Consider the following 23,019-nt stretch of genomic DNA (forward strand, 5'->3'; position numbering starts at 1 on the left):
ATCCTTTACTCCTGGGAATGGACGCTCACATTACCTTTAAGGGCAGCCAACACAAACGAATGCCGTGCTTCCATGAGCGTCAAATCCCGACGCAGATGGGAATACATTGCAATCAGTTGAAAGCTATTTGCGTCCCTTTATGACGCTGAAGGAGCCTAGGAGCGTCACAATTGGACGCCACGAACACTGACCAAACGTCGCTATTGGACGCTTAGGGAGTGAGAGTGTGTTTGGGAGGAAGAGGGTGTGTGTTGAAGGGGAAGCTGATCTCCCACAGGCCTGCATGCTTTAGTCTGCATCAACCACAGCTCCTCACCACAGCACCAACATACAGCAGTCAGTGACAGAAAAGGACCATAAAGCAAATGTACTGCCAGTGAAAACCGTTTCCGCTGCACTCCTCAGCTCCAGCAAAGCTAATTTATAACCATATAAAGAGGTGTAGAGCAGGGAGTAGCCTGAAGAGAAGGAAATGGTGGAGCTAAATGACATGCCACCGAGTGGAGAAAAATAACGAGGGGGGAGTCAAGGTGACAAAAGTTCAAACAAACTACCCTTATCCAGGGCACATTTATTTTTCCACAAGAAACACTCAAACATGCAACAATGTCATCACAATTCAATAAAGACCGATAGATTAAGAAGCCCTTTATAGTTGAATCAATGTATCTTTATATCTTGCTTTGAATTGATCTCTGTTCATCTTTGTGAACCATTTTAAATAGCAAAATGGAGACACTGCTTCTGAGAAATCAAACCACAAAAATCATGATTCGCAAAATGTCAATTAAAATGGGCACTTCAATGTAACACATTCGGGTGTTTGAGATATTAAAAGATTGAGGAGAGCAGCCATCGCTGAGTCGTCCTCATCTGCGGAAATCAAACCCGGTAGAGGAAATCAACTTTTATCTAACTGGAGTAAGATGCAAAACCACAGTGCTAAATCCCCAGGGCCCAGGAGTTCAACACTTTTAATCCCTATCTGGTCGGATCAGATTTGGATTTTGGGGAGTTAAAAACCAAAAAACAGGATTAGGATCACTTTGATATCCGATCAGATCAGGAAATCCAATCCAAACTTTAATCTGGATCAAATCTTCAAAACGGGTAGTTCAAACCGACAACACAGGATTGGGATCAATTTGATCCCAAAACACTGGATTATCCTGATCCCACCAGAGGGGTGGATTTCCAGTGGATTACCAGAGCAACATGTACTGCACCATTTATTTTAAAATATGTTTCAATTTAAATTAGATGGTAAAGTTTGTTAACTGAAATATCGTCAATCACAAATGCAATTTAGATTAAATAAAAAATATCTTCAACAAAAAAAAAGTCCATCATCTGTAATCACCTTTCAAAAGTAATTGCGGACAATAGATGTCTGCAATGTGGTCTCTTGTCTTCCTTGTATTATTTTTCATGTCCACTAGATGGCGATCTGTAGGATTAAAGCACTGATATTCAGGATCTAGTCATCTTGAAAAATCGTAATCTGGATCAGGGTGATCCTATCCTGAATTGCTTTGAACTCCAGGGACAAAATGTGGCCGACTTGTCTGATCCTGGATCACAAAAAATGGGATTTCAAAATCTGATCGGATCTGATTGAGATTAAACGTTTTGAACTCCTGGGCCCAGAAGACCTGGGTGATATCTCTAAAGAAGCTATGATGTTTTCATACGCAAAAGCTATGCATTGTCAATAAACTGGCTCACAGTTTGGTTAACATGCACCTCTCGGAGAACATTACTGTATCTTTAAAGAACATGAACCTAATTTCTGTTTACTAGATGCAAACTCGGCATACATTCACACACACTCGCACAAACAATCAGATAAACACACAGTATATCCACTGAAAAATGTTAAGGTATCATTTAGAGAGAAGTACAGTTATAAGAGGGTACAACTGCAAATACTTCATATAGGCCTGATAAAAGTGACTACCACCTCTAATCAAAGTGAACATAGCATGGAATGAATCTTAAGAGTAATACAACAATGTTATGTTATAGTTCTTTTAGAGACAATCATAATTCAAAAAAAGACATCAAAAATATATGTTTTCTAGTACATAGCATGTGAACATCTTCGGATCGCAACCCCTTTGTTCCTGGAGGTAGGCACCCCATAAAGAAAACATCCATTGTCATTTAAAACCAAAAATATCTGCCTTCTTGCTACACATAAATCATGTAATAGATCTTAAAAATAGTAAATTGCATAAACACCATCTCTCTCTTTCTTAATCAGACACATAATATACCAAACCATGTTTTGTTCATCATTGCCATATAAGTCTGTACACACCTGAAAAGTCTAAAGGGCCGTACTATAAGGCCGACACATGGAAAGGAAAAGTCAAAGAAGAAGCAAACATTTGGATTTCTCTGGTTAATGAAACTTCAATCAACATGGAAAACATTCCCTGAAAGGTTGGAAGCATTCTCTTTTGCTGTCCCGTAATATAAAGGGAGTCAAAAAGGTTGTGAAGGAAAAAAAGAGAACAGGCCAAAAGGATATGTTTTCAACACCTGGGTCAAATATCAAACTCACAAATAACTTTAGTGGTTTGTTTAGCATGTGCAGGTATCAATGTAAATACACAAAAGTAGTTCAAAGCCCCTGAAAATTGTTTCTCTGTAACATAAAACACTCATGAGAAAGCGGCAATTTAAAGCTAATGTGCCTAGCTTAAGAATAACAAATCTAGCTAACAGCTAACCTTTGTAGCTAGCTAGTAGCTGTGAGGCAGAGCCTGTGAGGGAACTTGAGGCCTTGGCTTGTTACACTGTATGTTTACAAATAAAAACAAGAGTGGTCAAACTGTCCAGTTGTTGAATTACTTAGTATATTGCCAGGCAAAAGAGGCTTTTTGTATTAACATGCCAAGACATAGGCCTAAATACGAAGAAATGGCAGATCATGTATTGGTGTGTTTGTGTACGATAAAGTAAGAAGATGATTGAGAAAATGGGTTTTCAGGGTCTTTATAATTTTCAATAAAGTAGGTTATATCTAAATTGACAACTGACAGGAGGTCAAATTGCACCAATCTGTTGCTCCATGTAACTAAAGCAAAGACCCCAACAATTATTTGTTTATTTTATTTCACCCAGGCGCACCGTTTTCACCTCCAAACTGAACAGAGATTGCAGACTGCAACCATTCCCATGTCAAAGTAGAAACAGAGAAATGGCCCATTGAGGGGTCTATGGGGGGAACGGACATCTTCATGCTGCTAAAGCTCCCCCACCAATAATAAAGATACACTTACTGTATTTATTGGAGTCCCACAGGATCAACTACACAGATTCTACATTAAGGTAACGAAAGCAGCATACGCTAAGACTACTTGTAATATAAGACGTCCATAACATGTAGTACATTTTCAACAGTCCCTGACATACTGACAAATTCATCTTTGCCAGATTTTCTGTATTCATGTTAAGATGTGCCTGTGTATAGATATGTGAGCCAGATGGTAATTTTATATATTCTATATAGAAGAGTATAAAAATAAATTAAACCAACACCACCGACTCAAATTGAGCTTGAATTTAAAGGTAGCCTATATCACATCTGCAAATGTATATCGTATATATTTTTCAAAGCATCGCAAGCCGGTTTATAAACATCAATTTAAAAAAAACAAAACACAATTTAAAGACATTTTCCTAAAAACTAAAAGGACTGATCAAACAAAACCGTTGCCTCAAAGTGCTATGGAAGACTATGATTCACTCCAAAATTAAGCTCACAGCTGGGTGCCCACACGATAAACCATGCATCTACACCCCCACTCATTAAAATTGATCAGATATAATTATGGAGAATTATGCAGCACTGGGTTATCTTTAATCTCCGAGTAGAGAAACAGCACAACTCCACCAAGTATCTACAGAAAAACTCTTTACCTCACGGGCATAACATCTGAGGGGGAAATGGAGAGTGCAGAACTAAATACTAGACCAACATTTGCAAGTACTCTGCTGCTGCTGAGGAGGAAAGATGGGGGAGAGGCCACACATTAGCATCTTGCCTAACAACTCTGAGTGAGCTCACGCAGGAAAAGAGATGTTTCATTGCTCGCTGTACAAGCTAACAAGCTCACAAGAGACTTGTGGATCGCAGGCGAGCAGGAGCCAAAGATGGATCTCCAACAGAGAGAACTGTTGGTGCTGAAAGACGAACGTCCATCTGCCAGGAGTGTGTTCAGCTTTTCTCCTAAAGGACCTCAAGCCAGCATATTATTGCCTGAGAGCACGCAACCACACACTCGACCCTCATGTATGGTCAGCATGATGGATGGTGCCGACGCCCGTGTTGCCTCCAACATGGAAAAAAATAGCGCAGGCTTTATACAAACAGAGGTCAGCGTCATCAGTGTGTCAACAAAACAAATGAGTTTAACCTTGGAGCGTAGCAAAAACCGCTTCACAACCACAGCCTTTCAATTTACAACATCTCATAACGGGCATCAAACTGGCTGGTAAGATGCTTGTTTTATCTATCTTTCGTGTCTCCGCTCATACAACACAATATCAAACATTGATGTTTTATAGCCTCTGGATTTATTTCATGCACTACAGGACACACTTTCATAGTCGAAAACAATTGACTTCAAGTATCTGAAGTGGAAAATATCCGAAATGCCCATTGCAACTGTACAGTCACCAAAAACACGCCACAATCCTCTCTTTCAAAATCACGAAACCACCACTTGATACAGGACAATAATCAAATATATGAAAAAACGGGGGATGCAATTAATTAATTCCTTTGGATTAATTCAATATGCTGAAATTCTCTTAAATATAATCTTGACAAGATCAAGCAACAGCTGATCTATCAACATTTCATCAGATTGCAGGTTATCGCCCAACCTTCATTATGCAGCGTTAGTCTGGGCCATGCATTCTGGAGTTTAGCATTTTAAAATATGCCAGGTTTGTCCCCTCATCAAGTGCAGAGGAACAGCTTCAGTTTAATCTAAAAGGGGTTAAATACCATTCACCAAGCCACAATCCTCACCTTGTCTTTATGTTTGTTACCCTCTGAGAACTTGCTCAAGGCATGGATCAAGAGGCAGCAGGGGGAAATCTTAGGTTATACAAATCAAGATATCGACCATAACCACGTCATTTATTTTTGCTTGCGTTGCTCTTGTGCCACTGCTTCTGCAGGGTATTTTCGTTTGTGGGGAGTAAAGAGTTGTCGGCTGCTTTTTGGCACGTCATGAAGCTTCCTGTTGCCTGGGAGACGGTGGGGCATGGTGTGCGCTGTTCCTGTGTACCATCTCAGGCAACTATCAGTCCTTCAGGTTGTCCTCGCCGACCCCCTGGGCCGACAGCTCTGTCAGGACGTTCTCCAGGTATTTGTGGTCCGGGTAGCCGTGACCAGTCAGGTTGGAACCAAATTCTGTCTTGTGGTGAATCTCGTTCCACACCACCGTTTCCGACTCTCCCGTGGTGCTGGACGTGCCGATGGTGAAGATGAGGCGTCGGTCCCAGGCCATGATCAGCAGCTTCAGGACCTGGAGAGAAGAAAGAAGGATGTCATTATCTTGCTTTAGCAAGAAGAAAGTAACTATGATGTTATCCCTCTTTCAAAATATGTTTTAACTTTCATATACTACTCAGATAACCAGGTATACATAAGTGTTAGAAAAAATATCACTCGTCACCGGCTTGAGCTTCAATATCAGGATACATGTATTTATTATCCTTCCAAGAATGGAAGTAGTCATCAAATGCAGAGCATATGGTACAACTAGTACAAGAGAGGGTGTAACACAGTCACAAGATGCATAATACCGGTTCAAAGCAGTATACAATGTTTAGTTTTAGATTAGTTAAGACCCACGTCAGAAATGATCATGCTTGTCATAATGTCTATCTCCATAAAGGCTGAATCATCATGTTAATCGTTGTCACATAGCTATCATATGCCTAACAGTGTATCCTGATACTCTTCCAGGTAATCTTACATCCTGTTACGTACACAGTTACAGTTGGGCCTTTTTGTTATCATCTGCTACTCTGAAAGAGTACATTCAGTATTTTCCAAACAATAAGTAACTTCAAGTTTTAGTGAAGAAAGATCTTGCAATATACAAGCAAGATAAGGAGCAGAGATGCTTTCCTCTTCTTAAGAAAGAAATAATGTGCAGCTAAGCACACTTGCAAGGATGTAATGCTTCTGAGCTGTTGTCTGTGTCTGATTGTTTTCATGGACCATCAGTGCTTACCTTCCTGCCTTTGTCATTGTCAGGGAGGTAGCAGTGTCGAGGAAACCCTCTGGCACTGAATTTTTTCCCGGGGCTGGGGTGCTCATTGGTCTGGTGAAAGAAAAGTCAAGCAAAAAAACGTTACAACTCCTTTCCCAATTACGACTTTATTGTGTAGGAGATGTCAACAGCAATAAGTAGATAACAATGTAAAAAAAAGAAAAAAGAGATATGCTATTGTGAATATCCAATTATTTATTTTATGTATTGTTTATTTTTCCAGGGACAGCACACAAATAAAAGTAATTGCATCAGAGTTAGCTCGGAGATCATTTGCATCTGTTGTGCATGGTAAGGTGGACAAAACCCCCCCGCATAATGACAAAAACACTACATGAAATAGCACAGTACATAGAAGTCCATCGGTGTGAGATAATAAGTAGATTCAGTATGATTTTAAACACTCCATGTTTGCGTGTATGGAAGAAGACAACACGGCTGTAATTCTGAACTGTGGTACCCAGTCACTCTTAGTAGATGCTACCACCTAGTAAAGAGGAGGGGGGTGCAAGGTTATGAATAATTGTTAAGTGTGCATCAGAGTAAAATAAGAAGTTATAGAATTTGAGGAAATGGTTTTGTTTCACGATATTTAGATAATATCTAGTAACCTTAGTATTTTGTTTTTGTAGATATATTTAAGAATTGTGCTCTGATAGCTCCAATGTGAAAAAAACTTGATTAAATCATTTTCCCACCCACACTTATTAATAAAGGAACTTATAGTTACAGCTGTCTTGTCGTGGTAGATTGGTCACATAATGTTTCCTATTTCCAGTGAGGTTTGAACATTTGTTATATCGGGCCTTTTTTGTGTGTCGAGAGTCCCTTCACCTCTTTGGGTCTCCTTGTCTCCTCAGTACATGTAGACTAATGAGACAGACCTACACAGACATCAATCTGATTGCAAAGCAGAAGAAATACAGTGTACACCTTTAGAGATATACGTTTTATCTTTTGTTTATTCCTGTGATAGTTTTAATTAATTCATTGATTTTAACTGTAATATTATTTAGCTGTTGTTCATTAGCTCCATTACAGAGTTACATAGTGGACCGAGGAGTGAGAGGAGAAAGAAGTGAAGCGGGAGACCTACAGAAATGTTCCCTGAGCGGTCAGGTCACCCCCAGTATTCTCTGTCCCCCGGGACACAAAGCCTGTTCCTCTGGTGGAAAAGGTCAGTTTATCGACTCTATTAAAGCTCCTTTAAGCAGTCAGGATGAAATACGCAACCTTTTCATCTCACCGACACAGAACCAGGCTGCAAAAACATGCTCTCCTCTCCACTGCAAATGCAATGAAAAATCCAAATTACCTTTATTGGATCCGTTTATTCTCATCTCTAAAATATATTTATATTTCATTTTAAAGGATAAATTAAATGCTGAAAAACCCTGAAAAACAATGGAAGAAACATTCATCTTCTATGGGGGATCACCGTGGGACTTGCATAGCGGCAACACCTCATTTTCCTGCACTTATAACCGTCTTTCAGACTCAAGCAGATAGGTAGCAGTTGTAGAAAATCACACAGATGTAGAGATATGAAACAAAGGATCAGGGCACAAAAGACGCATGGTGGATTTGGTGAAGTGGCACGGTTCTGACCTGGATCCCAGCAGGAATGTCGTAGACGATGCGGATGCTCTTGGAGTCTGGGTAGCCGGGCAGGCAGTGGGGGATGACGTGATACTCCATCTTCCCAGGAGGCTGGGTGCCCGTTTTCTCCCCATAGATGGTTTTACATGTTGGGCACTGAAGACTGCCATCCTGTTTGATAAAAAAATATAAATATTGGCAGGGTAAGTGGTAAATTAACCCAAATTAAAGACATTTTTTTACTTCAACTCCTGTGACTGTAGTCATGTAGATATTTTGGATTTTATTTGCGTTTTGAGATATTTGGTCTCCCAAACAATTACAATGAATGCCATTTAGTTCGTAATGCTGGAAGTAAACTTATATTTAAAGCCTCTCAACATTTCTCTTCAACATGATGAAATGATAATCTATCATTTGAAACGGTACCCTTGCGATGAGAAACTCATAGAGAATTAGCAGTTCCCCTTAGATCTACGAAGCAATTAGGAAAGATACTAAACAAGCACTAAATCAGTTAACTAATAGATGTATTGGTTCACTAGAAACACAACTCAAAATGAATGCTGAAGGTAGATCTACATCTGGATTTTTAGATAGTAACTGTTTGCTAATATGTTAATGGTCATTAATGGACATTTTTTATGGTTAATGTCAAGTGGCCAAAAAGTCTTTGAATACAGCTTTGAAAAATATTTAACTGCAACATGTCTCTCCAGTAAAACAATGTGCTGGTACATTTCCACAAAAACTGTGTTAAAATATTCGATTGTAGTTTGAAATGTTACGACCATCACAACAGGTTGAAAGCAGAAATCTCAAAGAAGGATATGTAAAAGAACTCAGAGAAACAAAACCAAAACGTTTTACTCTTTTAGATACCACCAGAGCTAAGTGACAAAATTAATTAAATTTGTCTAATCCGGCAATTTAATAGTAATTGATACATATATTTCACATGATTATACCAATTATTGGTAATGTAACACTGATGGCTGCTAATTAAAGCTGCCAACATTTGCATTAACGAACAGCATATTAATGCAAGTAAACTGAACCGAAGTGAGCCATATGTTTACATTTTTTAAAGTATTTTTCTATTAATACTTGTATGACTTATCTGATGGGACTTCATAAAATTCCCATCGGTGTGCAATGATATTGAATCCTGATCATCTGCCAGTGCCATACAATCCGTCAGGGCCTCACGAGTTTATAATTTGATCAACTAGAGTGACATCATAACAACGTCTGGCTCCCAAGCTTTTACCCACCTTATTGCCATTGTTGTACATGGCCACCAGGCACAGCAGATGGTACATGTGGCCACACTTGCCAAGTTTGCCCACCAGCTCTGGCTTGATGCCTTTGTGCTGCAGGATGCCTTCATAGCCTGACGCCATGACCAGCCTCTCCATGCAGATGGTACAGTCCTGGAATAGACAAGCAAAAGACTTCAGCTGTCATTCTAAGTGACTGTGTAATCATGAGACTTTCACACATGGTTAGGACATCTAACGGTCGTAGAGAGCATCTCTTGGTGGTGAGCAATCTTCTGTGCATGCTTGTGTTTTTCTTACCTCATCTGGCACCACTTTAATCTTCTCTGTGTATCTTCGCACCACATCCTCTGGGTTTTTGCCTTGTCATAAAATAAAGCATAAGAGAAATGAGTAGTAGCAATAAGACTGTTAAACAACTGAACTGCTGAAACAATTTCATAACATTCATCTGCTACTTAGTAATTATTTATCTATTATCTAATATATCATTCCAATAACTTGTATATAGACTCGTATTGCACTATTCCACTTTTTTTTTTAAAGAAAAAACATTTTTCTTTTTGTATTACTTTTAATATAGTATATTTTAATATTGGTTAATATTGTCTGCTTATCTGTATTGTTGTGTTGCATTGTTGGAGAAGCCTGTGACCTAAGATTTTCAACGACATAATTACTCTGTTGCTATGTTTGTTTGACAATAAAGAAACTTGAACCTTGAGTTGACCGGTGAAGAAAAGACAATCCAGCCACTTGCTTACACCCACACACCACAAGTAAATATGAAAAAGGGCAAGATAGACCACTGAATGGCATTTGTTTGTCATTTAAACACAAGAGAATAATAACAGTAAGATCTTGACGGATGACACACTTTTATGAGTTTCAGCCGTTATGCTGACAGCTTTTTTTTTCTGATGAAAGAGTGTTTTCCCATGTGAATGTAGTTCACATGTCTGTGGTGTTAAGGAGGAGGTCACCTTCAAACTCAAACATAACCCAGCCATCCCCACACTCTCATAATCCCTGTGTGCAATCAGGGATGGCTGAGAGCACACCCACAGCTTACACCCCTAATACGCTTACAGGCAACCTCTTCTCCCCCGGGAGCCTTTGTTTGTTCATTTGAGGACAGCCAGCGAAAACAGAGGGAGGGAGAGCAGTGGAGAGAGGAAGACTGAGCAAAAAAAAGGTATAAAGGCGGAGAGAGGGAAGAGGCAGAGAGCTGTGAAGAGAAGGAGGAGTGAGAACAGGAAAAATAATTTTTACGCAATGCCTACTTGATGGCTTCATTAGCCCGGATCAAGAGCTGTCTGACCTTTTTCTGTACAGAAAGCAGAGAAGGATAAGCCCATATCTCCCTGCTTAAGAAAAAAAACACTTTTGTATTCCCCTCACAGCTCTCCAGTATCAGAGTTTAAACTCGGCACATACAGGTTGCACATTTGGCAGCTGCCTCATTCCTCCATTTAACACCCCAGAAATGTTTAATCATCGTTCATTTAGAATTATAGTCTCCCCTAGCAGGAACCTTCCTATACATTTACAGCCACATATCAGGATCCTTCCGAGTAAATTAGATTAAACTGTGTGACCCGTTAAATTATGTCCCACTGGATCATCTGCTCTTAAGGGTTGAAGAGGACGACCACGGTGCAGAAACCGAAGCCCAACAGCCTCACTGATCAATGAGGACAAAGACTCCCGTGGGAGGCGGGCGGTTCCAAGGCTTCCATCGACCAGCACTTATTCAAGCACAAAGCCGTCCAACTGAACACCAGATCCCCTCTCAAACCAGCTCCGTACAACATTTCCCCTGTTAATTACTTTCCTTACAACTGCCTCTATCAATCTGCATGTAGTGTAACACAAATAAAATGGTTACAGTAACACTTTCGCTGCGTTTGCTCATTAATCTGAACAAGCAATCATCATTACATTTTATAGGAGCTTTTGAAAAAAGGTAAAGGCATTCTCGCCTCACTAATCATCAGTGACCACGGTGAGTGTGGATTTATTGTAAACCTTCATGCAGCTGGAATTGGAAGCAATTAAAGGATCATTTTGTAAACAGCTTTGATTTTGTTTGCATGGTAAACAACAGACAAAGGAACAGCTGATGGGGAAACATCCTGCAAAGCTTGGAAGGAAAGAGAGAGTCTGCTGACAGTCAGTGGTTTCTCTTCTCAGTGCATTTCCAATGTTCCAAAACCATATAAAAATATCATGGTAGCATTTACACTTAGTTCTCAATTCACTTCCTCCTCTCTTCGCATCGACTTGCTCCATCTTACCTCTCCTCAGGTGCTTTTTCTTGGTTTTGCGGCGCATGCCATTGATCCCTGGAACAGGCTTCATGTCGCTCTTATTGATGGGGGGCGGGTGCAGAATGGGCTTGGGGGCCCGGGTCAGGCAAACCGGCAGACCTGCAGCGCACATCAGGATACCTGTCATACCTGAAGCATAAGGACAGCACACACACATACACACACAAATAGACACAAAGAAGAATGAAAAAAAACACTAATTGTAAATGTCTTTCAAGATCAATAAGAGTTTCAGCACTCAAATCAATTTTTAGCAGATGCTATACAATGAATAAGAGCTAGGCGATAAATAAATATGACAATTTTGTGTCTTTTATATTGACATGCCGAAATTAATCAATAGAAAAACGAACGAACTAAAATTCCTCTGATTATTCTGTATGTGTGTGCATCAATGTAAATGTAGTCAGCGTGTAGCTTGAAATATATATATGTATTTTGTCTTTATAATCTCACCTTATAAGTTTCTTATAACATGAGGAAATACTACTTCATATATATATATATATATATATATATATATATTATATATATATTACCTCATTTGTGAGGTAATTAATTAACACAGGTGTATCCAAAATATATTTCACAACATAGTTTTTTCATAAATATATATATTTATTTATTGAATTGACAAAAAACATGTATACTGTAAAGCCATGATATGACATTCAAGGATTAAGGTATTTGGACATATTGCTCAGTAGCCTGAATGTCGACTAACCTGCTAGGGCTGGGTGCACTGGTCCAGTTCCAGTCAGGTTTTTTACTGGGAGAGCAGGAACCCTAAAAAAAGCAAAGAATAAAATGTTTTTAAAGTACATCATGGCCACAGAACGTGTCTAGCTCGCATCATACATTCATTCAGGGTCATACTACCACCTCTAGTGGCCATTAGGAGACATCAAGATCCACAGTAAACACAAATCATCTTCTCTGTGCGGCAGTCCATTCTTGTTCTTTTCTCAAAACCAAAAAACACATTTAAATTGTCCTGATCATGCATCATTGCCTATAATGCCACAGTTGAGAAAAGTGAGAACAGCAGCCCGTTCTGCCCCACATGCCACAAAAAAACTGTTAAAATGTCACATGCGCTTCACCACAGAGACAGAGACAACTGCAATGGGATGAGACAGCTTGACTCATGTACAAAGCACTGCAGCAGAGTCTGATTCAGGATGACATTTGGAGAGTTCATGGTGAAAACAGACGACAAAGACAGTTGACAGTTGACCACATCTGTGGAGCTAGCCGACAAAAGCACTTCAGGCATCATTATGGGCACACAGTGAGTCGCTATAGAGGGCCGTGGTTTACTGAAAAGCATTCAGAGTTTTCAGACCATTATTCTTTCCTCAGGTAAAGAGAACGCCCCAGTGTCATGACAAGCCAACTCAAGTTATGCATTTGCAATCAATATCTTGCTTTAAATCACAGCTAAGAAGCAACACGTAAATAACCGGAATTGAACACGTTGCACCAGATGCGAGTTGGTTGTAAAAAAAGGCCCACAAAATCAAGTCTCGTAAATACAGTGAAGCATTCGGCTGCTAATCAGAACAATACACTTTTCTCATGAGTCTTTATTAGCTGTTGGGTTGGGGTCAATAAAGTAACATATATGTATAAGAAAACGAAACCACAACTTGCTGGTCTACTACAAGTCAATTAGTTTGTGTTATTGTATGACTTTGCTGTTTTAGAGTGTTATCTCGACCTCCTCAAAGTCACAGAATATCACAAACTAAGATCTGGCATGCAGACCACCATCTTCTGTAGGGAATACACTGGCTATGGATAAGTACCTCATACAACCACTCATTAAAACATCCAAACAATTCCTTTACGTAGATGGTCTGAGACATTTTTTAAACATAACTTGAACAAAGTTACATGAAATTATCTGTGTAAATGGGGCACTGCTCACTGAGCAATTTATCTCTGTATATCACACACTCACACACACACACACTAACTAATCTCCACATATACTTCTACATCTCTCTGCTCTCTGACCATGAAGGGACTGAGATCTTTGGCCCTGCAGCGCTCAGGCGTTTCACAGATCCGCATCAGGAGACTGCTTTGATATTAGCCAGAGCCTCGGAGCCTCTGTTCCTGCGCCAGGGGAAGCCCTTCAATTAGCTGAGTGCAAGCAATAAGGGAAAGGGACGCGAGGCCTGGCTGAGGCTGATGTGTCCCATCGTCCCTTTGGTAGGGACTTGCTGCACTTTGTTTCTCACACCAGAGGACCAGAGAGCAGGATCAGCTGACTCCTGTTGTGTGTCAGACTGGAAACAAAAGAAAGCTGGTGATGTGTTGTTGTTTCAAACAACTTATGTCAAAATGTTGAATTCAAGATGTGAAACTGAGACAGGTTTGATTTTTAGTGACAAAAGCAAGTGATTTCACACCCTCAACCGCAGCAGAGGAATTCACTTGTGAACTCCCCCACTGCAGTCACTGCTTACAGCTCAAACCAACTAGTCGATACATTACTAAGTTAAACAAACAGTTTTGCCTTTTTTATTGGTTTTAAAAGTAGAGGAATTTTTTTACACTGGACCCGATTATGCTGTTTGGGGATTTTCCTTTCCTGGTATGTGCACACAAACCAATAGATAGATAAATAAAGCATATCATATATCTATTTACCAATCTATATCTCTCACACACATTTCCCCTTCCTGCCTGAAACGCCTCCATTGGACTCCTTTGTTTACTTCAGTAACATAGTGACATCACTACGTACACTCTTGCTTCTATTGGCCAGCGCTCCAACACATTGTACGTGATAGAGATGTCCTGCCCCTTAGCCTAAGTGGTTGACCAATAACAACACAGACGGCCAGCTAACCAATCAGAGCAGACTGGGCTCTGGTTTCAGACAGAGGGTGAAAAGAGCTGCAGCACAGGCAGTATGATAAATAAAAACCTATTTCAACATTAAAGCGTGTAAACATGTCACACTAGAGGCACAAAATATGAATATGAACCTGAAAATGAGCGTAATAGGGCTGCTTTAAGGCAGAGCAAGTGCCAAACACCTTTTCAAACCTGAATATCAGAAGTAGAATGGGATTGGCCAAAGCGGCATCTGATACTCATTAAAACCAAATTAGGTACAGCCCAGTGGGAGAGTCCCTCCTCCATTTAAACATGCACTTAGGCCTAAATCAAATCAAAACACATGACGCCTCCCTCTATGAACGCATGTATAATTAAGCTTGTTCAGTGAGAGCGCTGTGATCAAACAAATAATTTCCATTAGGAGAAGAAATGAGACAGCACACCATGAGAGCCCTTAACACCATCTCATTGTGTGCCGTGTGCACACTGCACAAACGACACACTCCTATAGGCACACAGCACAGAGGATTTGTCAAAGATCCATAACATTACATTAATTAGGAAAATGCTTTTCATGTTTATTGCCTTCAGATTCTGGCAAAGATCTTGGCATGAGCCGGCAAAGTGTATCGCATAATAAATATGCAATGTTAATGAAACAGCTACACACCGTTTGATTACACATCCACCAAAAAAGCAAACATACTTATCTACTCTGTTTTTATGGTGTATTTTAATATGAAGACAAATATATCCCCATCTTGCAGGCAATTGCTTTTTGGCTGTACTTCATTACTTCTGTGAGCGTGATTACCTATCTTTACAGTGCAGAATTATTTGTAAACACATGACTGCATCCTTTACCAGCCAGTCGACCTGTAACCTGTAAGCAGCTTCCACTCCATCTAATTCTGCGCACCCTTTTCTCTTAATTTGCTTTTAGAAATATTACACCTGGAGGTATGACCCTCTCCATCATGGCTGTGCCTGAAGCAGCTTCACACACTGACAATCCTAATGCTGGATTATTTCAACGGTTAAACTCCTCCCCCTTGTTGCCTATTCCGCTCTCTGCCGCACATAATTCTTGTCTAAAAATACCGTCATAATTATTGGGAGTGCATCAAAATCCTTTGTCATTACTTATCATCTAGTTCCTAAAAGTGTGCTGCTGGAGGTCTCCACTGATCATAAACAACAGGCTGCGTTAGCTCATGTACAAACAAGAGCAGACCTTTGGCCTTTACACTGCAACCCTTCTTTTCCAGTATCCAAGCTTTGACAAGGCTCCTTTGGAAAACCAGACTAAACATCATCCCCTCTGCATTTATTTTGCTCTGCCAACTCAAATGTATCTCCTTCTCCGAGCCTGGCCACAATCAAACCTATAAAAGTGGACAGTAGTGTGCTTCTGAGGAATTACCATTTGCTATGGCGCTTTTTTGTAGGTCAAACGCTGCAATTTCTGAGCTAAAACCAATGCAAATTAAGTGTTGAATCCAACCCCTTCACACCTAACTCATTAAAACCACCTTAATTGTGGCCCATGCTAGGTCAGGGCACGAGGGTTGCCGTCCTTTTTCAGTTTTTTCCTCCTTCCTATCCTGAGGGAACCTCCAGCCTGCCTTGAGGAATTAATCAGACCGGGAGGGATGTGATTCCCCAAATAGAGACTACATTAGGCCTAGTTAGGAATGTGCTGACGGAGGTCTTATATCTCCTCATCTGTTTATTATGCACCATAAAGACAGTAAGAGGGGGGATGGAGGGAGAGAACTCCAGGAGGGCTTAATTGCATATTGCTGCGAGTATCAGGAGGCAGAGGAAAGCCCTGTACGTGCTGCACTGTGGGGGGTTTACAACATGGGCAATGCACTTTCACCTCCTGAAATGTCCTGAGAATTAAGCAATAATGACACCAATCAGTTTGGTCCTGATGAGCTGACATGATTGATGAATTCATTTTTTATATAAATGTTATCTGATGGTAAGCCCCAGAGCTGCCCACTGAGAGATAATGAACTTCACACACAGCCCTCCAGCCAACACTCAGGCGAGCTGTATTAAAACAAGCAGAGTGAAGCTCGTAAACACAGCCAATGACAGCGTGCACATTCATACACACACCCGTGCCCTGTTGCCTGAAGACAGCGCGTCTCAGCTCAGAGATCTTGTTACATTATTTCTGTTCAATCCACCCTCATAATATGCTTCTTTATCTTTCAAACAGTCTTATAAATAAATATAATAACTCCTCATCACTCAATGTTATCGTCAACTCTTACAGCTTTTAAAAAGTGAGAATCTTCTGCTTTTTGAAAAACATCTGAAGTTGCAGCCCTACTAAATATAGCCTTTGTTTCACACAAGTGTTAATAGAGTGTAAACTGAATCATTCAAAAATAATCTACAGCAGCCTGTATCTGTCGTTACTACACATGACCTTGTTTCAGCAGGTGTTATATAGTGGGCTGTGTCAAACCCATTATTAAGATAAACTGATGTGTTTACACAAACCAGCAGATGGTGCCACTTCTAATATCAGTTCACAAGACAGATGCATTAAACAACAACACCATTAATAGCCCGAAACCCTTTGGTTCCTTCACACAATAAAAACATCAATATTTGAACTGTAGTCTCCAATAATACACAAGTCAAAACAACATATGGTGGTTTGTGTATCTAAAGCAGTGACATCAACTCCTGTAAACAAGCCATAGATGCCAATTACCTTTCTCGCACCCAGCACCCGTTTTTATTCTGGTGTGTGAAAAACAGATCTGATGTTTTGCATTTTGTGTGGGTTCCTCTGTTATCGGCCCTGAGCACGCTTGTTTTTTTTTCTCATTTCATTTTGTGTGTGTGAGCTCATGTTGTGTGAATGTTAACCACACTCATCCTGTATGTCGAGCCACTCGCCTGGGAACTGACACACTCCACCTCACCCCCAGTCTATTCCTCTCCCTCGCTTTTTCTGTGTCCGCAAAAAACATTTTGTGTGAAAAAGTGACATTCAAGCTTTCACTGATTTCTTACAATAAAGAAGAAAATGTATATACCTCCCATGCTGGTTTTCTTTATGCACACAGTTGCATCATTTTCCACATGCTTGCTGTATAAAACAAGGTCATGGCCTGCTACGAAGAGCAACATCTTATACGTTTCCATTCAGTGTCGCAGAATGAGGCCACAGAAAGTAAAAGGATGTGTGCCTGGGTGAAGGACGGCATTATTCAAACACGCAGTAAGTGTGTCTCTCCCCATGAGCAGTGCGAGCAAAATTGAATCAAATTAGATCAGGAGTGGTTTATTGTAGTAAAAGAAAGCAGGATAAAGGACTGAAGTATCGGTTACAACTCTACACACACTTCTTTTCCTCCTTTCGCTGAATCGCTCTGAGGTCACAGCGCTCAGCTGAAGCTCCCATTTTTCCTTTTTCCATTATTCATTCTTCGCCAGTGCCTCCATGGCAAATAGCTTTCCACAGCTACACCAGAGCCTGCCCGTGCATGAACACCATAAAACAAAAAGACGCGGTTACACACACAAAGATCCAGATATTCAACCTACAATGTCATTTTCTTCATGACCACCACAGCATGGTGTCATAAGAAATGTGCAAGCAGAGGCCACAGAATAATATAGAAGAGCTGCAGTATTTCACGCCTATTGGGGCCAACATAAGCTCATTATGGAGCAGTCGCCATTGCAGACGAACATGTGAAAAGAAGGGCTCTTCCTCTGTAAAATCAACTGGACCCAAGGCTTTTTCTGCAGCTGTAATGATCCATATGTTAACGAAATGTATCATAAACCAGCAGAGAGAGGTAGAAAACGACAGAGAACAATACTCCTGACACAAAGATACTAAAGCTTTGTGAAGCAGAAAAGCAGAAACAGAGATTGTCTTTGCTTTTTATATCCTCCTATTGCCTCAGCTCAACTGGAAATGCAACCAAATCCGAGCATTATGCCTGTGCTATAACAAGTAACAGGCCACTGCATACTCCATTCAAGTGGAAGATAAGGGGTATGAATGCTTCTGTTTGTCATTACCCTGGTGGGACGGCTCCTCTGGCAGTGCTCATGGAAATGCGCTGTGTGCCCGGCCGGTTCAGGTTGTTCTGTCCGTTGATGGTGAGAGCGTGGTGGCCATGGGCGGATGAAAGAGTGGGCATCACGGGGGAACAGGGGAAGTTGGCAGAGGACAGTGGCAACAGCACCTGTTCAGCTTTGGCATGCCCACCTCCCATACTTATGTTATTGTTGTTGGGGCCCGAGGAGGTGGATGTCGGGGACCAGAGGGAGGTTCCAGCAAAGGTGTTGCTCTGCCGCACTGCAGTGAGAGTTCCTGTAGCGCCTGTGTTTCCTGTTGTCCCGCCGTAGTGCTTACGCCGTTGAGAGGCCAGAATTGCATTGGAGGCGGCTCTCGTGCTGTTGACTAGGATGCACTGCTGGCAGGAGCAGGGCTGGCCGGAGTTTGCTCCCACGGGCCACGACTGGGACTTGGGGATGGAGCCCATGATGAGCGGGTAGGCCAGGTCCATGCGTCTCCGCAGGCGTCTCTTACGCTGACTCTGCCTGTTGGTCTGACACATGCTGTTGAAGTCGATGAGGTAGCTGAAGCCCAGAGAGGTGAGGTCCAGCCAGGGGTGCTGCTTCTCGTAGGCATTCTGGATGGTCACACAGATCTCCATGTCATACGGCGTCCACGAGCCGCTGTCGTTCTCCCACTCCCAAACCACGCCTTTCCCCGGGGCGGACGACGGCTCATAGAAGTTTCTCTGCGCTGGTCTCATCGTGCCTAAAACAAAAGACAGGGGAGAGAGTGAAAAATGAGGACAATCTAAAAAAAAAAAGCTTTTGTTATGGTCAGCTACTTTGCAAGGACAGAAGATCACAAATGATAAATGTGAGGAGGAATAAACATCATTTTTTAGACCAGATTTTCTTTATTCTGCATCTTTTGACACCTCTGCTGGCTTTACAGATTCAGGTCAATTAACTCATCCGTCCACAGGAAATGGTTCTAATTTTGAAAGTTCATTATGAGTTTCATTATAAGCTAAATTAAACCATTTAGTTTGTCGTTCATAAAGTCTGAGGACTTTCAAGAGACAGACTAAAAAAGTAAATGAACTTTGAGTCTCTTATGTGGGTCAAGCTACAACAACTCAAGGTACTGGACAAACCTCCAGTTTGTAAATCTGTTTAAAATGTAAAATGAAAAGTCTCAAGCTCAAGCTCAAATAGTAAGCGTAACTTCACGTGTAAAATAAGCTTAATGCCCATTTAATTTATTCTATTGATTTCTCTATTGGTTGCAAATGAGATGACTCTAATTTGATGAGTCAAAATCAAGCCCCAAAGAAGAGCGCCAGCCGTTGAAGCAAATTGTCGTAGTTGCCAAATGGTGTTTCTACAGTCCCATTCTAGCACATCACGTCATTTTGGCCCAAAAAAACGTTTTCCCATTGACTAACATTGTCAACCACCCAGTATGAACAATTTTAGAGCTGCTTTATCATTAGGTTTTACAAGTTTACCAGAGTTATTTTCACTCTCCATTCATTTGACTTGAGCTGAGAGCGGGAGATTGGAGGCGGGCTTAAGGAAAGCTCAAGTACGCACGCATATGGGCAAAAGTCCCCGGATGATTTGGGTTTGTATCTACAGTCGTTCCATTTTAGGCTTCATGTGCCACTGAGCAACTTTCATAGGAATGAATAAGTCCCGCCTCCGATGCTGTATCCAGTTCCCTTTAGACATCCATGGACAAGAAACTATGAAAAAACATAAAACTCTAACAAATGTAAACGTGCTTAGAATTTTTCATTATACTTGACAAATAATTGTGTAAATTAATAATTGTGTAAATGATCACTAGGAAAAAGGCATCATTAGATTAAACTCTGTTGATATTAGCCAGAGGCACAATGCAGTTTTAATGCTGCTTCGGTTTATTGCTCAATGACTGAGCCAACAAGTGTTGTTGAGACAGCAGATTGACCAGCTGATGAAGACGAGGTGTAACACTTCTCTACCTGCCGGAAGGGAATGTAGTTGCAAACTGTAGCAGTAAGTCAGTGGCTCAAAAAAAAGAAGAAAAATACATAGCAACAAGCTGGTGTGCACACGCTAGGAAAATCGCTCCGAGTGTCTATTAAGCTGCATGCGATGGCCACACACATCATACCCACAATCCCCTTCTGCCTCAGTCTACAGTCAACTGTTCTGTATGGCGACGGGAAAAGAGTGGGTTGTACCTTTGTCCCTCTGCTGACGGCCACTCAGCTCCCACCTCCATTATAACACAATTACCGTAGTCACATGGGAAATCAGGACACCTTCGCCTATCCATCTCCCCGCAGCAAGTCCACAAGGGTATCCAGGCACTCCGACCCCCACCTTCCCCCACCTAATTTAACGGGTAAATGCACACTCTCCTGCCAGGGAGGACCAGGGTGATGGAGGGATGGGAGTGTGTGAATGGATGTTGGAAAGAGTAGAGGGGTCTGTGGGCAGCGGTAACCCCTCATGCTGCTTGCTCTGGAGAATAAAATGCATCAGTAGAATCAGTAAGTCTGACCTTGAGGCTGTGCTGCAGACTGCTGCTAAAGGACTCGGTTTGACGACTAATTCACACACACACACACACACACACACACACACACACACACACACACACACACACACACACACACACACACACACACACACACACACACACACACACACACACACACACACACACACACACACACACACACACACACACACACACACACACACACACACACACACACACACACACACACACACACACACACACACACACACACACACACACACACACACACACACACACACACACACACACACACACACACACACACACACACACACTTTTAGCGTAGCGTTGGAGAGCTAGCCACACATCTGAACACTTTATCCCTGCAGCTCCTGAGGGATGCATTAGATGCGACACTTTCCGAATGGCTGCATGTTTCTGTGACCACGTGGTCAATGGTGGCACAGGCACAGCCATACAGAGTCTTGCTAATAGGTTTAACACAAGCTTCATAAATGTTTCAACATGTGAAGATGTGTTTTTCCCAGGCGTCAATTTATACATCTTAACTTCGGTGGTGAGAAAGAAACAGTTTCTATCTTTGAAAGCCTATTAGTACTGGTAATTGTTCATGAGAGTGCTGATGGAGCCTGACGCATTAAATGTGCTCAGCTGAAAGATTTTCAGTGGGCTCGGAGGGATGGGTGTTTGGCAGCCAGATTTCTCTGCCGTAGTTAAAGTGAGGCGAGGACAGGGCTTTGCTCAGCATTCACAGAAAAAACCTGGTTTGTGACTCCCCTATATTACTTATTCAATTCGAGTCACGGAGGTAAGCACCCAATTTTCCACCAAAAAATAAATACCCGGCAATTTTTTAATAACCTAGAAGGTCATTTTATAAGAATTACTGCGGTTATAAAAATATTTCTAGAATCCTCAAACACTCATCTGACCATCTGGATTAAAAATACATCTGTTGTGCGAGAAACCAACAACGCTTTCTAGGGATTTTAAAAGATCGACCAATATCCACAGCTTTCTAGCTCATAATACACGCAGGGCACAAACTGAGGCTTTCAAGGACTAAGCATAAAAGGTAAATGCTCATATGATATATCTCAACAATGCAATGTATTTGTTAACGACAATTTTAGTTTAGTATATTTTTATACATTTAAACTAACTAAAACAATTGCTGAGATCGGATAACAAGGTGACTTCCTACCTATAAAGTAAGACAAATGGACATTGCAGAAGTAGGTTAAAGGAATAGTTTGATTTTGTGTCTTGTTTAATCTGCTAAATGTCTGTTACATGTATGTATTTGTATCAAATAAACAAATGAGATAAACATGTTGATAGGTGCTAGCAAACTAATTCTTAAAAAGGGGCACTATCATGATTTTGGGGTTTTCCTGTAGTGTGTTTTACAGGTTTCTGTTATCCAAAGGGAGTTTCTCCCCCACACACACTCCTTATTCTAAGCTAAGCATCTCCCATCACAATTCCTACAAGTCAAGCTATTCCTTTAAAATTAAACCAAACAAACCCACCTATTATCATCCAAATAAGATGGATGTTAACATTGTACAGTTTTGGTAGTAATGCCACTTTAAGTCTTTGTTTTCATCTTCCAAATATGTTTTGGCTAACTTGGATGTTGCTGGTTTCCAACATCTCAACACATAAGTACACAACTATTGTAACCAATTGAAATTATGTCCAAAGTAAAACCCACATTCAAACAAACTACAGTTCTTCTCTAAACACTTGCATTCTTCTGCAGGGAGTGTACAGGTTGCGGATCAGGGTCCTTGAGAGGAAAAGGCAAAGGCTACAACAACACACGTGTCCTGGGGCCTCATGTGGGAAGTCATATTCAAAACATTCAGCCTGAAACGCTGCACACTGCCTCTCATTCTGCTGTAATTTACTGCTGTATACTGCCACAGCCAAAAAGGCAGAGTGGTTCATGTTCCCCCTGTGACCCTTAACGCTCTTCCTAGCAGGAAACTTAGCAAGAGTGGCCACTTCCTGTCAGACCCCGTGTGCCTTCAGCAGCCATCTTTCCTGCCCTCCCCTCA

The 23,019-nt window shown here is 41.1% G+C and overlaps 1 protein-coding gene across 2 annotated transcripts in view; it reads right to left on the reverse strand.

Moving 5' to 3' along the window:
- Nucleotides 1–531: 531 nt before the first annotated feature.
- The window catches only part of dtx1 (deltex 1, E3 ubiquitin ligase), a 58,534-nt gene continuing 36,046 nt past the window's right edge, over nucleotides 532–23,019 (reverse strand). For both annotated transcript variants that reach the window (XM_034091106.2, XM_034091105.2), the window contains exons 3-10: nucleotides 18,421–19,168; nucleotides 12,233–12,294; nucleotides 11,476–11,637; nucleotides 9,479–9,540; nucleotides 9,173–9,331; nucleotides 7,908–8,069; nucleotides 6,261–6,350; nucleotides 532–5,546 (exon numbers count right to left, since the gene is read on the reverse strand). In XM_034091106.2, the coding sequence (XP_033946997.1) occupies nucleotides 5,322–5,546; nucleotides 6,261–6,350; nucleotides 7,908–8,069; nucleotides 9,173–9,331; nucleotides 9,479–9,540; nucleotides 11,476–11,637; nucleotides 12,233–12,294; nucleotides 18,421–19,168 (1,670 nt within the window). In that variant the 3' untranslated portion in view covers nucleotides 532–5,321. The remainder of the gene's footprint in view (nucleotides 5,547–6,260; nucleotides 6,351–7,907; nucleotides 8,070–9,172; nucleotides 9,332–9,478; nucleotides 9,541–11,475; nucleotides 11,638–12,232; nucleotides 12,295–18,420; nucleotides 19,169–23,019) is intronic.

This window comes from Pseudochaenichthys georgianus, chromosome 9 (assembly GCF_902827115.2).
Source record: "Pseudochaenichthys georgianus chromosome 9, fPseGeo1.2, whole genome shotgun sequence".
In the NCBI taxonomy this organism is placed as follows: Eukaryota; Metazoa; Chordata; class Actinopteri; order Perciformes; family Channichthyidae; genus Pseudochaenichthys; species Pseudochaenichthys georgianus.